General features: G+C 42.5%; 1 protein-coding gene and 1 pseudogene across 1 annotated transcript; one reads left to right on the top strand and one right to left on the bottom strand.

The window, feature by feature from the left end:
* The first annotated feature begins 173 nt into the window (after window positions 1-173).
* Window positions 174-1200, top strand: LOC119274582 (annotated as a pseudogene).
* A 7001-nt stretch (window positions 1201-8201) lies between these two features.
* On the bottom strand, window positions 8202-9324 carry LOC119274491 (ribosomal protein S4, mitochondrial-like). The gene has a single exon (XM_037555232.1). The coding sequence runs from the start codon at window positions 9312-9314 to the stop codon at window positions 8241-8243; it is 1074 nt and encodes a 357-aa protein (XP_037411129.1). The 5' UTR covers window positions 9315-9324; the 3' UTR covers window positions 8202-8240.
* Window positions 9325-15773: the final 6449 nt, after the last annotated feature.

The following is a 15773-nucleotide window of genomic DNA, read 5'->3' as shown; positions in this document are numbered from 1 at the left end:
GAGATTCTTGAAAGAATGCATGGCTTCCTCTTATTCCGCTTCAACAGAAGCCCTTAAAATCCTGCTGCTATGGCAGCAAGGGTTATCCATTTCATAGGCGAGGGTGGGGGAGAAGCAAGACAAACCTCTGATCGACCTGGACACGTAAAAAATTCTCGGTGTCAAGAGAAAGACGAGATTCAGTAAGTAATTCAGTGAGTGCTTTCTTTTATAAGAAGAGCGTCGGCTTGGAAGAAGAAAATGAAATACGAACAACCGCGCTGGTTGTAATAGATCGACTTGAATGCATCTTCTTGCTCCAGCATTCAAGTTCCATTTCAAGGGAGGACGACGTACCATGATACTTTCTGTTTTGTCGAGCCCTGCTTTGGTCTCTGGTTTGATGGTTGTACATGCTAAAAATCTGGTACATTCCATTTTGTTTCCCATCCTAGTCTTTTGCGACACTTCTGGTTTACTTATTTTGTTAGGTCTCGACTTCTCCGCTATGATCTCCCCAGTAGTTCATATAGGAGCTATTGCCGTTTCATTCCTATTCGTGGTTATGATGTTCAATATTCAAATAGCGGAGATTCACGAAGAAGTATTGCGCTATTTACCAGTGAGTGGTATTATTGGACTAATCTTTTGGTGGGAAATGTTCTTCATTTTAGATAATGAAACCATTCCATTACTACCAACCCACAGAAATACGACCTCTCTGAGATATACGGTTTATGCCGGAAAGGTACAAAGTTGGACTAATTTGGAAACATTGGGCAATTTGCTTTATACCTACTATTCCGTCTGGTTTTTGGTTTCTAGTCTGATTTTATTAGCAGCTATGATTGGGGCTATAGTACTTACTATGCATAGGACTACAAAGGTGAAAAGACAGGATGTATTCCGACGAAATGCCTTGGATTCTAGGAGGAATATAATGAACAGGACTATTTCTCCTTTTGGCCATAGCCATAGAAGAAGCTTCTCCTCCAAAGCGAAGGGAGGGGAATCTCAGGATTCCTATAACCCTGCTTATATAGATTTTTGAAGACAACATTTAGGGTTTTTCCCGGGTTTGGTACCAAATCTGGATAAACTCCTTTCGGTTCTTAAAACGGAGGAAATTCTCTTTCTGGCTTTCTGCTTCCCGCGGGATGCGAACATGTTTAAATTGCCCCTAAAGAAGATCAAAGATATGATTCAAGAAGCAATGGCTAAAGAGGAGGAAAACAGAGAAAAGCCTCCGGTGGAAGGTTGTGAAGACCGTCGTATGACGGAGGAGGAAAGGACAAAATAGCTTGAAGCATTTTCTTTCCTATGGGATAAAACAAGATTTGGAACTATTGAGTGGTGTAGGTATCCATCTTAGCAAATAGAGATACCGAGGCCCACCAACCTACTACTTGTTGGTTTGGTGGGGAAAGAGGAGTGGGTATGAGGGCTTCTTTCACTGTTTCCCTAAGTTCAAAAGTGAATGTGGAAACGCTGTCTATGGTCTGGTTATAGCATCCCCTTTCTCAATTCCTTTCTGGTCAATAAGGATGGTTATAGCCAGCTTAGAAGGGAATTCTAAATGTAAGAAGTTGCTGGATGGTTTTCTCCAATGAAGAGGTACACCTAGGTAGGAGGGAGGGAGCTTTCCCACTTTGCAGACGAGTAGTTCTGCCGCTCCGCGTTGGATAGGAAAGGGGTGGAGAAGGTTCATTTATCAGGAATCTACTTGTTGCATAATGCACATGCCACAAACAATAAAGTGGAAGCACACTCAGATGAAGAGGATGGTGAATTGATCAATAATCCCATGTCTTTTTTTGCTAAGAAATCTTGGATCAAGACATACAAGGCAGCATTGGTCAAACATAGGACTACCTAGGCTAGGTCATTCATTGCTTGGTCCGCTATATTCGTTTTGTCTTCTAGTTCTCCACAGGGACTTCCTACTACTCCGCCGAATCTCTCATTTGAGAAAGTAGGTCACCTGGGTCGGGTAAAGCAGCGTAGATAAGGCTGGAGTTTATGAACAAGTTGATGTCTACTAGGGCATTGACCGTACAAGCAGCTAAGTATAGGGCTCGGCTAGGAATTCGTTTATGCTTATATTTATAAGCTTTCTTCTCACTAGGTAGGGCGGGCAGTTGGTCTTATTGCCCTGCATCATATGAGAAGGAGTTCTTCCACGAAATAGAGGTCATCTATGGTCTTTGTGGCATTGATGGATAGTACTGGTCTGTTGTCAACAAATAGACTGGCTAGGTCACAGTCTACTAAGTCTACTAGTGGGATATGAATATGCATTAGTAGTAGTTATTGCTGCCGGATTGGTATTAACAGTTGGTCAAGTCTAACGTAACGTTTTTTAAGTAGAAGGATAGGGCATTAATTACCTGGGGTCGATAGGTACACCTTTATAATAAATTATTAGCACAAAGCTCTCATCTCACTTTTCATAGGTAGGCGAAAACTCTATAGTGATAGTGTAGTGTATATTGGCTTGGATTCTTTCTATTGTTATGGGAAAGGCATATCCACACCCAGTTCTTCTTCATCTTAATTAATAACTCCTTCCTTAACTTCAAAGTACGATAGAAACTTACTTATATCTCGTAGGAAAACTAGAGAATGAGCCATCTCCATCTCGTAGAGAAACTAGAGAGGTGCTGGGCGCAGCTGAAAGGAAATCCAAGAAGAGTCCATGAAAGGCTAGCATGATTAGGATCCTTTGTAGGGTTATCTCGGAAGAGAAGGCTATGAAGCGAACATCTCTTCTTTGGGAGAGAGGGGAAGATCTATGAAGGACACTTAACCCGTGCCGGAGGACTGCACACAGCTGGTACAACCTCGTGTGGTACATTTTACATGATAGATTCCATTGGCAGCCATTGCCCCCCTGCATGTCGTCTGACATGACCGAAACGAAACTTTACACCCCCTAGCAGCCCCCTGTCGGCATCGAAAACGGAGGGAAGTGCGCATGCTGATGTTTAATCATGCGGTGCCAATGATGTAAGCGCGGGCCCGCAGGTGTAGACAGGTTCGTCGGGGGCAAGCTTCAGAGGTGGGGGGTACGATTGTGGAAGATCGCGTGGAGGCAGGGGTTGGAGATGTGATGCAAGGGTGCGGGGAATTGGGTGGAAGGACAGTCGTTAATGTGGAGTCAGGACGGGCGTGAGGCAAGAAGTGGAGGGAACTGGGATCTAGATTAGAAGAGATAAATACGATATTCCTGATACCCACGGACGATCCCTAGCCTAGCTTGGCAATCCCTTGAAAATGCAATGCATTTTCCCTTGAGATGAAATTGCTTTTTCGGTGGCAACTAAAAAAAACTCTCAAATCAACTCACGCATATTCCCTTGCTTCTGTTCACTACGCATATCTCCTGTTTCTATACTTGCTAGCTAGCAACCTCTTATCACACAGAAAGCGTGACATGAATGCATGCCCCCGTGTATACAACTCCTTACTATCTCTAATATACCGTTGCTTGTTTGGCGCATAGACCTATTATTATTATCGGTCAGGCTTTCCTTTTGGCAGGTGATTACTATATATAATATAGCGGGCTTTCCCTTATCCGTTCACTTAGGTATCTGACTGTGTAGCGTAGTTCTCCGATTCCCGGGGCAAACTAAATCCCAACACTTAATGCAAACGGCTTTGAATGGTCTAAAGATACAAATTATTCGACCGAGATGGGTTTACCTCACTTGTTTGTAGAAACACTTTCGAAAGAATAGACAAGATCCACCAGATAAAAAATTGGTACGCCACGCACGGCTGCTCCGGCGAGTGACGGGGGCACGGGCGCGGTGTTTCTCGCAGTTGCTCGATGGCTAGGGGAACGGATAAATCCCCTTCCGAAATGACTTGATTATCCCTCGACTAGGAAACAAGAGTACTCTTTACCATAGGAAAGAAGCTAACTCTGAAAAAGAGAAATGGAATCATCGAGATAGGAGCTAGTTCCTGGATTGAGAGAGTTCTGCCTAATGCCTAAATTGGATGGTGGACCTTCAGCTTTAGCGAGTTCACTCGTAGAAATGTCCGTTTGATTGCTCCTCGGGTGCTTCCTTCTTTCAAATCTAGATTTCCTAGAATCATACCTTCGTCCATTCTTGGCAAGCCTTCTTCTCTGATGGTATAGATGAAGACACCGGATCCCCATCCTTAGCCAAACCTTCAACTCAAGCTAGGGCAACAAAGGTTTCATCAGAAAGGGATGGATGGCCTCCACTCACAGATCCACTTTCTTTCGGGGCCATCAATACAATAGAATAGTTCTGTTCTTTAGCCGACGTTTTTCCTTGCCGTCTATATCCGAGCGGTTCCCTTTGGCATATTTCACTTGCTTTGCTACTACGGTACCCGCATTCTTGAAAGAAAAAGGGATGTATAGTTGCCCTTAGGAGACAGGTTCAAGAAGATGAGACGCATTGATGTTAATGAACTTGAGGTTGAAGTTCTAGTAAGCTTAAGCATAGGTTTAGGTGCACAAGTGGTATACCAAAATACTCGTTTAACTACTTCGCAATGGGACACCCTTCTCAAGGTGGTTCCCCTTTCGTACGACCTATTCTCTCTCTCTGAAAGTAGCAATAGAAGAAGGATAGCTTCATGAGTTCGTTCTGACTCCTAGTTCGAAAGCTTTTCCTTCTGCTTGGGAACGATCTGATCCCGAGTCCTCTGTGGAGTGAAGGAAGTGATGCCAATTCTACCGGGTCCGGTACCCACTTAACAACAGATTCCATTTCTCTTGACCGATGGCGTTCTCCCACTGACTTGCTAAGGAAGAGGCTAGTTCGCGTGGATGCTGCCCTACGTGGTGTTGCTCATTTTTAATGACTCTGAAAAGAGTTTACTAATGAATTCCAAAGGATTTAGGTATTTGACTAGCAGTCATCTTCATCAGGTCTAGATATTGCCGTGAATAAGTGTTCTTTCGCTTGAACCTATGGATTGGCTTAAGCAAGCATGGTATCTTTGGACCAGACCTCGAACATCTGCTTCTATAGGAGTTCATGTCTGTCAACATAACTAGTTTGATCCCCCTTCCTAAAGTATACATATAGCTCTTTTCTATTCTGATAATAAGTAAAGTGTCCCTCCTCCACCAGTCGATGAGCCTGCCTGAGAATTTACGCACTAAAGCCATACTGCAGGATTGCCCCCCATCATTCCAGCTTTAACTGCCTATTCGGCTTCAGCAGTGGGTTTCCAAAGGCACTCTTCCCAGATAAAAACGGTTTTTATTCTATCCACAGGGACTTTTGCTCCAACTAGATTGAGCACGAAATCCAAGGACCTTGAGTGACCACAAAGCCGAAGGGCGAGAGCAAATGGATCAATCACTAGAGACAGCTTTGTTTCTTGATAACAAAGATAGCCTGCCTTGACTTGAATTGAGATAAAGGAAAGGTAGTACATTGATATCGCTCCGCATTGAATTGAGAAAAGGCATTACCGGATTGTGGAGGATCAATAGACTCTGCCGTCGATAGACAAAAAGACGCTTCAATTGCCCATTTCTCCCCGCTATTCTTCGCTTAGAAGGGCTTGACTTACTTAACTTACCGCTTTCCCGAAACTAGCTAAAAAAGGGTCAGGTATACCTGCCTGATGAGATAGGGTTTTTTCTAAAGCGGGAGCTGCTATCGGTATGGGCAATTTCTTAAGTTCTTTGATTGATTCCGTCCCCGAGTGCTACCAAAGTTCCTCTAATTCCTCAGCCAGATATTTCCCTTGCCAGACTTTCCCGATAGCGGAATCGATAGATGTTACCACGGAGCGGTACCTAGCAACCTTCATTCCTGCTTTTCTGTCTTGCCTTTGCTACTTGAGAGAATGCCTTTGACCGAGCAGCTCTTCCACTCATTTTATTAGCAATCAAACCTCTTCCCTTCAACTCGTACCAAAGGCTATGTCCCAGTAAGCATTTCCTTTGTTTCCTTGTTTCCCACCTCTGACCTTCCGCTATGACATGACCAGTCCACTAATAAGTCAGGTATCTCTGAAAAGTAAGACCGTCCTCTTCCCTTCGTTAATAGAATAACTCCAACCATGCTTTCTTGAAATAGTAGTTATTGTCTTCCTGGTCAGCTTTCGACGAGTGACTCTTGGTTGCGGGGCTAGGGGGGACCTACTATCTACTTAACCGCTAGGCAAAGAGGGAGGAGCCAGGAAGCGGGCGTTCAGTGAGGAAGAGACAAAAAAGCATTTCGTCGATAAAGATGAGTGCTTTCGATCGGCTTGTTGCACTAAAGCTGCGAGGTTCTTTGATCGAATCAGCTCTTTGCATTTACTTTCATCCCATCCCACTCTCTTTCTTCTTTCGTTTTAAGAAAAAAGAAGGCATTTTTAAATCCTTCTTATCCTTCTGTACAATCCAATCATGCAGTCTAGCTCTACTTTACAATGATATATCTAGCTTTTAGTTTTGTTGAACTGCGCTTATCTCAGGAAATGAGGATAACTTAACGGAGCCCAAACTCATTTGAAATAGGTTTTCTAGCCTTTGGATTAAATAAAAGATCCAGCTAACTTGTGAGATAGAGCTGTCTTCCTGGCTGGAACAGGATGGTACCTTATGACTTCAACTGGAAATAGCTTGCATGGATCCAAAAAAAACTCAAACCAACTATTCAACAATTAGTGGGACCTAGAATGAAACTACCATTGTCTTCCCATACTCATCTACATCAACCACCGGCTACAGAGGGAGCTAGCCTAGAAAGAAAAGGAAATGAATGGAGGGTATAAGTATTTCACTGGTAAAATCCCTTCATTAAAGACACACTCAAAAATAGTTTGTTTCAAAGAAAAGGAAATACCACTGAAGAAGATCTTACTTTTTTGGCATTAACTGAAAGCCCAGACACTCTGTTAAAATGAGTCATGATACTAGTAAGCTCTTGGATAGAATTCAGATCACCACCGCTGAAAAAAAAAGATCATCTGCAAAGCACAGATGGTTGAGTCTGAGCCTCAACCAGCCTTTGTGAAAAAACTAGATTGCAGCTGATTTTTATGCTTAAAAGCCCTATATTAGAGTTACGACCGTCCACCAATAGAATAGAGACAGCGAAAGAAAGGGACAATATATTGGAATCTAAAGCCAGGGAGCTTCTAAATAGCCGGGGAATTAGCCTGGATGATGATGAAGACATCTCCCGGGCAGCAGATCTTATATTATATGGGAAAAGGCGCGATCAAGTCAACTATGCGTCAGATCCCGCAATTTAGAAGAGCTTATCCCCCTAATGGCTTTATCTAGAATTTGTGGATCCCGGAATGAACTACAAATGAATTTATCCTCATCGTATACTAATTCTCATCTGCATCGAAATATATAAACGTGGGCGATGGTAGTAGGATTTCCACAGGTTGAGCTCCTTATCTTTTGACTTTTCTAAGGATAGCCGAGTAGATATACTAGAATGGGATGAATCGAGCACGAGAAATCACTAGGCACAGGGGAGCCGTAAGGAAGAGGAGTAATATCGTTATAAAGTTCACGAATTCGATTCATTTTGGAATCAATAAGTGAACACGGAATCTCGTCTTGTTCCCCTTGGTTCCGAGGGAAATAAAGGGGAAATCACTGATTCATTTGGAGCTGTTTTCTAACTGACTCATTGACATGAGAGATTGGATGCGATGCGCCAGTTACTCGTACTACAGCGGACAAAGGTCACCGGCAAACGACCGTTCCACAATGGAACCTGGCACTACTGTTTGCCCTAAGGGCCGACCCACCTTTTCAGAGAAACAGACACATGACATCACTATATTACGCATTTTCGAGATAAGAAAGTGGAGAATGCACTCTTCCCTTTTTTTTACATTTTAAACTCATGTTCATGGTCTGTTTTATTCCCAATTGTTGCCCGTGTGAAAAGAAAGAAGAGAAATTGGGCCATGTTTCCCGAGAGAGACTGCCTTCTCTCAGGCCAGCAGTCTTATACTTATAGTCGACTGCTCTATGACGATCTGACCTCTTTCCTGGGCTCTGCTTGCTCGTCTACGCTCCGACCAATTCAGTCAAAATCGAAAAAACGATGTTTCCTTGAAAAAGTCTAAGAAATAGTAGTAGTAGTCAAAAAGTGCACTTTTTCCATATATTTCGATTTATAGGGATCCCTATCTTTATCTCTATCCACAGAGATACCTATCTATATATAGAGAGATTTTTCTCAAAATTGATCTAGACTATCCACTATCCGGATAGATATGTCCCTATGAGCGACTAGGCCGATCTTTTTTTATATGTTTTGGCCACGTCCGTTTCCGCTCCGAAGAGGAAGGTTTGGATCTTTCAATCTTATGTCGTGAGGGATGTGACCTATGTTAGGTCCATAAGATACCACAGCTTTTAGTGTTCTATGATTCACCTCCGAATAATGAGTAGGTAGTTCGATCCTTTTGATTCTTATCTTCCTAGTAAACAGGGATCCGGAGCAATAGGTCGAATTACTATATAAAGAAGACTTTTCTACAAAAGGACTTATTGTTCGAGTAGGAATATTTCGGTTTTTCTCCTTCCCTCTTTTCAATAAGAAGAAGTACTTGAAATGAAGCAAATTCCTCTTCATTCTGTTGTGCTCAGTGAAGGAACTGCCTAAGCATACTTTTGCAGATCCAAACTTCTTTGTTCTTTCAAAGTCTTCTTCTTGCATATAAGAACGCAACTTTTGCAATTCCTTGGATTTGAGTAGTAAGCGGCATCCCCTCTGAGTTGTGAGTAAGTGGAACCATTCTTTTTTTGTTCTTCTCCAGATTCTGGCCGGTAGGAATTTGCCTCTTCTTTTTCCAACTGATATGGCCGATAGGAATTTGCCTATGATTTTTCCAACTGATATGTCGATATAGAAAGATCTCCTTATTTCAAAACCGCGGGTTCTCGCGTCATTTTCTTTAAAAGATATTAGATCACCGTGGGAAACTTTCAAATGAGTAATGGTCACCAGTCCATTATTCAAACAAACCCTTCGATGACTTATCGGCTGCCTTGCTTGAGGAAGAGTGTCACTAAAATGGAGACGAACCGGAATCACGTCCGATCTTGTTTCTTGATTGAGTAAAAAAGGGATATATGAAGTTCGTTCTCTTCCTCTATGCATCTCCCTTATGGGTAAATCCCCATAATAAAGAGACAACTTTCGTGTAGTTTGTGATTTGATGTTACTGTTTAGATTTTCTCTCCGAGAAAGATTTCTTTTAATGGATCTCCTCTTGTTCCTCAATCTTCGGAGAATACGGCGTTGGATTAGAGAAAGTTCTCTGTTCCGAACATTTCCTGGAAGTAGATGACACGTTTTAAATCTTAATGCTGGCATGGCATATTTCGTTGAATCAGTCTTTTTCGCCACATTGCGTATAAAGGGAATCGAACCCAACTCTTCCACGAACCCCCCACGAATGGCCCTCCCTTAATTCAATGAACTATGAGAATTCCTTTTTTCGTTTTTTTCTTTTCAATTCTCATAAGTCCTTGATATACTAGCAGAAACTCAATACTTGACCGACTGCGTCACAGTGCTCAGGTAAAGTGGCAGTGGTTGAAAGCGAGCGGAAACGTCAGTGTTTTCTGTGCGTTACGATAGTAGTGGTGAAATAAAATCCAATTCAAATATCTCAACGTAAAAGGAAAATCGTTTCACTTTGAAAGGAAAGCTAGCTATATGAGATCGAAATCACTCTATCTACGATATTCATTGCACCATGATTGAAGGACAATGAGGGGCAGGTTATATTCCCTTTCTTCTGATCGATTGAGGAATCACTGATAATGACACCACATCGGTAGCATCTACTGCTATTGCAAGGCCCGAAGCACGTGGGAGAATGTTCGTTTTTTCTGGATCGGATTAGCAAAAGCAAGCAAGCGTGTGATGTGGCGGGGAAGCCTAAAAGAAGCCTTTGGGAGGCAGTGTGGTGACGCCTGTTTGGCGCGTGGGAATTAACTAATCTAATGATATATTGGTAACTGCCTGTGGGTCCGCACACCACTCCTTATGTTCAGCTAAAAAGCCTTCCGGGTCGAATTTATTAAGAAATAATCAAAGATTAGAATGCCAATGTGAATTTAGGTTCAAAAGGATCAATAGCACATGACAAAGTTCAAGTGTCTTCTCTTCAAGAGAATATAGCATAATTGTAGGATTATATGGATATCAGTGCTTTTATTCAATTCCCGAGGCACTCTTCAATGATTGAGGAGATTCCCGAGGCAGTCTTAGTGCTATCATCAGGGTCACCAACCTACTGTACCCCTTATTCTGGCTTAGCCTTGCTTAAATAGAAGAGGCTTGGTTAGCATCCTTTCTATCAGGTGCTGTTCTTTGCTACCAACAATTCTTTAAGTACGCGGTGAAGTAAATAATAGTGCACTTGCTGACAGTAGAACCCCCAAGAAATATCACAGTATAGGCCGATATCTTTGTGCAATGTCATTTACAAGCTATGCTCCAAAGTCTTGGCAAATAGGCTGAGAGAAGTACTGGATGAGATCATTTCCGAGGACTTATTAAATAGGGGTGCTTTTTCTACGAATATAATCAATTCCATAATGCTATCCGCTTTGACGAAGCAAATCAGATGACGGACGATCTACGCCTCGAAAAGGAGAAGAAGTGGTTCTCGATACTGAGCAAAAAGTCACTTTCGATGCAGAAAGTAGGAAACCAAGGAAGCAGGCATTGGTAAAGAGTGAATCTTTATCCGATCCTATAATGGCTCAATCCGATCCAACAACGGTAGTTCCAAAGGCTCCTCGGCTAAGAAAAATAATAGTTGTATTGGCAAGGCATGAAAGGGATTTTCTAATGCTATCCGAAGACGAACCGGAATACGAAACCGGAAGCCGTAGCCCAGAACCTTTAGCTTGAGCGGAAGGGGAGGAAACCGGCTATTCGAACTGGCGGGTGGGTGGATGCCCTAGTGCTTATTGCTTTGTTGGAGCAGGGGCGGAGAGGGATTCATTAGTTTGACAACACAAGGGTGTCATGTGGAGAAAGAGAATGGAACTATTCTCCGGGTACTGGTACCGCTTAAGCCCAAGCAAGTGAAGAAATCCTGTAAGATGGACTTGATTTACTTTCCTTTCCAAGACCTATACCATATGGTTTGGGTATACCACTATCACCTATCGAAATGAAACACTAACCTGCCCACGACCCCCTATACCGGATACCTTTGCTTTGAAACCAATGACTAGTAGAGGATTTCGAGGAACAACAGCAAAGGGAAGTAGGGATGGGCTTTCCTCGGATTAGTATTCGTATTTCGCTAGTCTTGCCAATGGTTGTTATTCAAAAGAAGGGTTCACACTGGCAAAGAAGAATATATTTTCTAGTTGTAGCTTTCGAGGAGAAGAAGGATTGAATCAAAGGGACGAGCAAAGGCAAAGCAATGGCATATTTGGAATTCCATAGAGGAATCCCCAAGCAAAGGCCAGGACGCTAATGCTAACGCTATTGATATTCCTAGCGCTTGTTTTCGTAGGATGCCGAGGACTCTTGCTTGAATACAACTAGAGAATTATCAAAAGAATACGACTAGCTCTTTACCGCGGGGATGCGTTGAGAGGAATCAATTGTTTAACCCGGTGACCGGATAGGAGCCGTGACTGTGTGGGTAGCATTATCAAAAGAAGGAAATTCGCAACGCTCTAAATTTCTCTATTTTGATTCTTTTTTAGGGATTGCGCCGTTACTGTACCTGCTTTCGCTATTGCTGTTCCGCTTTGCCGTTATCCGTCCCTTTGTTAGCATAATAGGAGGGTGCCTTTTTAGCGCAAGACGATGAAATAACAACCTAAGCTTATCGGCATTAGCAAATTGAGAAATCGAATAGATCCCCGGCCGTTGGATAGGAGCACTGCCGTTACCGTGCTTAGAATTGATGAAATTGGATTTCTTACAAAACCCAGGATCTTCCTATTCGTAGTTTTCTTACAAAACCCAGGATCTTCCTATTCGTAGGTGGTATACAACTACCCCTATCCCTATTGTTTTGATACATGGCGTATTGGCTTTTCGTTTTTCTAGCTAAAGATCCATCTTTCCTGGATTAATGATTACTTCAATCCATACCCCTATGGAATAACAAAAAGCAAGGGCAGAGGGACCTGGATCCGGAACCAGACAATAATTCGTAGGAACCACACCGGATAGAGGACCGTCCCTTCCTCTTAAGAGGTGTAATTCTGTTTGGGGATGACATTAGATAATCCGAATCGTAGTCCTCGCGGGAATGGTCACAAAATGCGAAGGAGTTTTGTTGTCGAAGCTGGGGATCTAGATAGGTACCGATCTCGGTGGGGATTTTCCTATTTTTTCTATGGAATTTGTTTCATTCCTTTCATGCACAGATGAACCTTCTGAGCTTTGGAAGTACCTTTGCCCTGGAGGATTGTCTCGTGATTGAGGGATTTCTCTACAACTATTGCGATTAAAGACATATGCAAATCCGAAACAGGGAAGTACGAAACTAAAGGGACTTTCTCTCGATGAACTCCCTAGTTCCTATGTTTGCTTTGAGGCAGTGCTAATTGCTAATGTGTGAACTATCACTATATAAAAATAGATTGGAATCACTTCTAACATCAAAGATAGGAAAATCTGGCCTATTGGGTGCCGATCCACTCGATCCTATGCTATGCATTTGTGACCAATAGAGGTAAGATCATGAATACAAGATGGCGATGAGTCATGCCAAGCTTGGGGAGTGTTGCTCGTACCCTCATTGCATGTTTTCAAATAGGGCATACTGCCTGTGATTTACTATTGAAAAACAAGTCGACAGGAGAACCCGAGTGCAACCAGATAAGAGTTCGCTTTCAAAAGACGACAATGGCAAGTCTCAATCAACTGTCATTAGATCAATAGTAAATAGGAGATTGCTTTGCATATCACGGATCGAGCACACAATAGAATGCTCGAACTACACTCTCCTAGCAAAAGGCAGGGCAAGTGAGTTCTACATGATATTCGATAATGAAATGAGCCTTCCTCCTTCCGAAACCCACCTTAATCCATTTTATAAGGAATCTGTCTCCTTCCGTAATCCATTCCTCCATCCCACACTCTTCTTATAGTTATGAGTGAATCTGAATCAAAAAAAATATATACTATACCGAAGACAAAGAGAAGACATCAGGGAGCGGAGAGAGAAGAGAGCGGTTGTTGGAACAGCAAGCCCTACTTCCTTCACTGGGACACTGGCACCAAACAAAAACAAAACTAGACTGCCCGAACAACAAGTCCTGCCCCTTCCTCCCGGATCTGCACGTTGAACAAACAAAGACACTCCCCCTCATCCGAAAAAAACGAGTATTATTTCTCAGCTGGCAACAAAGAAACGCCTAGCAGAAGAAAGTAGTTATTCTTGCATCTCTGCTACTAGGAAAGTAAGTCATTGACAAAGGACCCAACCCTTCTGAATTCGCTGAGCGAGACCTAAGATCGGAATGAAAAGCAGTCGAAACCCTGAGCCCATTGTGTCTGCCAGCTATGCAATGGCTCTACTTGAGATTCCGTAGGGAGAGCAGTCGCTAACCTTTCCTTCGGTCAATCACGAGAAATTTGCGAATCGAATCCATTGTCATTAGAGTGATCAACTATATACGCTAATTATTCAAACAGATGCTCTCCGGTGGAAATGAACCACGAGAGACTAAGCCCTGCCGACAGCAGTAGAAGCGTTAGCCACAGAGTGACTTTTTAATTGACACCAACTAGTGGTCAGTTTCTACTTCCAAGTTGACTGGAGCAGGTACCACATTTACCATAGGATATGCTTATCTGAGGAGGTCCCTCGAGTCATCTCTGCCACTTGGAATTGCTTATGAGCTGTTCTTAAATGCTCTTCTTGGTATGAAATTGCCTACATTCCTTAAGTCTTGCTTTCCCGAGAGCCCTCATTTCATAAAATTCCACTGGCCAGTTAATTCTTTATGCTTATTTTTCAATGAAAGTTGCATCCGAACATGTTTCTCAACACGAAAAAGAAAGTCATATTGAGTTGTTAGAGAAATCAAGTTATAGCAAAAATAGTGTACCATCACATGGTTTTGATACTAAGCAGGAAAGTATAGGAATGCAATGAGGAAAGACAGATAAACACATCGCCTCGTTTAATACTTTCAAAGCATCAGTTGAATGACTATTCTGCTCCATTCGGAAATACGCAAAAGTATGTCCCTTATTTGAGATCTCTTAAGATCAGCTATTTGCTAATATGATAAAGGTGGACGCTGTACTTGTCTGAAAACAGAAACTATGATGATTCACATTACTGGCTTGCTGTCCTTTGGCGGGAAAGCTAACAGGTGAACTTGCTCAACATAAAGTGGAAGGAAAGTGTAGTAGAGATATTACTCGCTGTCTGAGAAGATCTACTTGAGACCTCTAAACCAAATTCATTCCACAGGAACGAAAGCTGAATGAAAGTACTCAAGCTTCAAACTCCTTGCTAACCGATAAAAGGAATCAAGCTTCAAGGACTATATGACTAGCTCTTCCACATCCTCGCCACCATTCATAAGGCTTTCAAGGAATATTGAGATATCTACAGAAAAGAGAAACAAACATTCTCAGTTGGTCCACTATTAGCGAGGCCTAAAGTCTTCACTTCATTAGTCTAGGAATAACACTAAAGTAGCACCCCTCACTACATTCTTGTTCACTGAACATAGATCTCTAAAGAACAGTGCACTGGTACACGATATGATCTGTCGTCATGACCCATGAACTGAGCTTCTCACTAATCGAAATGGTCCTCTCAGCATGTTTCAAGGGAAGCAAGAGATCGTTTTCTCAGGATATTAGTCACCCAATCTTCCCAATAGTATTCCTTAACTCATGAATTGATACACTTGTTCATTCTCTTTCTATTTCCACTGGTTTCTTTTGTTCACTTGCAATGCGGCATTTGAATCCATTTTACTCCACTTCTCTCTCTTTTCTTCCTGATGAGGGTGATGTACTCCGGGTACCTGATCATCATGACTGGAATTCCAGAGGATTCCTTGAGTACTCGTTACTTCGAGGTCAAATGGTGCGATGGTATTCATCCAAAGTAGGAAACTGGTAGCGACTTGCATTTGATGGACTCTTTCTTCCTGTAGGAATAGGGGAGAGTGGTAACATGAGCCACCTTTCCTTTATACAGCAGTAATGGCACATGCAAGTTCCTAGGGTCTATATAGCTAGTCAAGGATCATAAAACAATTAGCAAATCATCATGTGGAATGATGTAAACTAGCCTAAAAAAGTGAAAGAAGCCCTCATACCCACTCCTCTTTCCCCACCAAACCAACAAGTAGTAGGTTGGTGGGCCTCGGTATCTCTATTTGCTAAGATGGATACCTACACCACCCAATAGTTCCAATGCATTGTTTTTTATCCCATAGGAAAGAAAATGCTTCAAGCTATTTTGTCCTTTCCTCCTCCGTCATACGACGGTCTTCACAACCTTCCACCGGAGGCTTTTCTCTGTTTTCCTCGTCCGTCATACGATGGTCTTCACAACCTTCCACCGGAGGCTTTTCTCTGTTTTCCTCCTCCGTCATACGACGGTCTTCACAACCTTCCACCAGAGGCTTTTCTCTGTTTTCCTCCTCTTTAGCCATTGCTTCTTGAATCATATCTTTGATCTTCTTTAGGGGCAATTTAAACATGTTCGCATCCCGCAGGAAGCGAAAAGCCAGAAATAGAATTTCCTCAGGTTTAAGAACCAAAAGGAGTTTATCCAGATTTGGTACCAAACCCGGGAAAAACCCTAAACGAGATCTT

The sequence above is a fragment of the Triticum dicoccoides genome, chromosome 1A (assembly GCF_002162155.2).
Source record: "Triticum dicoccoides isolate Atlit2015 ecotype Zavitan chromosome 1A, WEW_v2.0, whole genome shotgun sequence".
Lineage (NCBI taxonomy): Eukaryota > Viridiplantae > Streptophyta > Magnoliopsida > Poales > Poaceae > Triticum > Triticum dicoccoides.
Note: the sequence above shows the minus strand (reverse complement) of the source record. Positions and strands in the feature narration are given on the sequence as shown.

Coding starts and splice junctions, on each gene's coding strand:
- LOC119274491 (XM_037555232.1), bottom strand. CDS start 9,314: ATGCCAGCATTAAGATTTAAAACGTGTCATCTACTTCCAGGAAATGTT.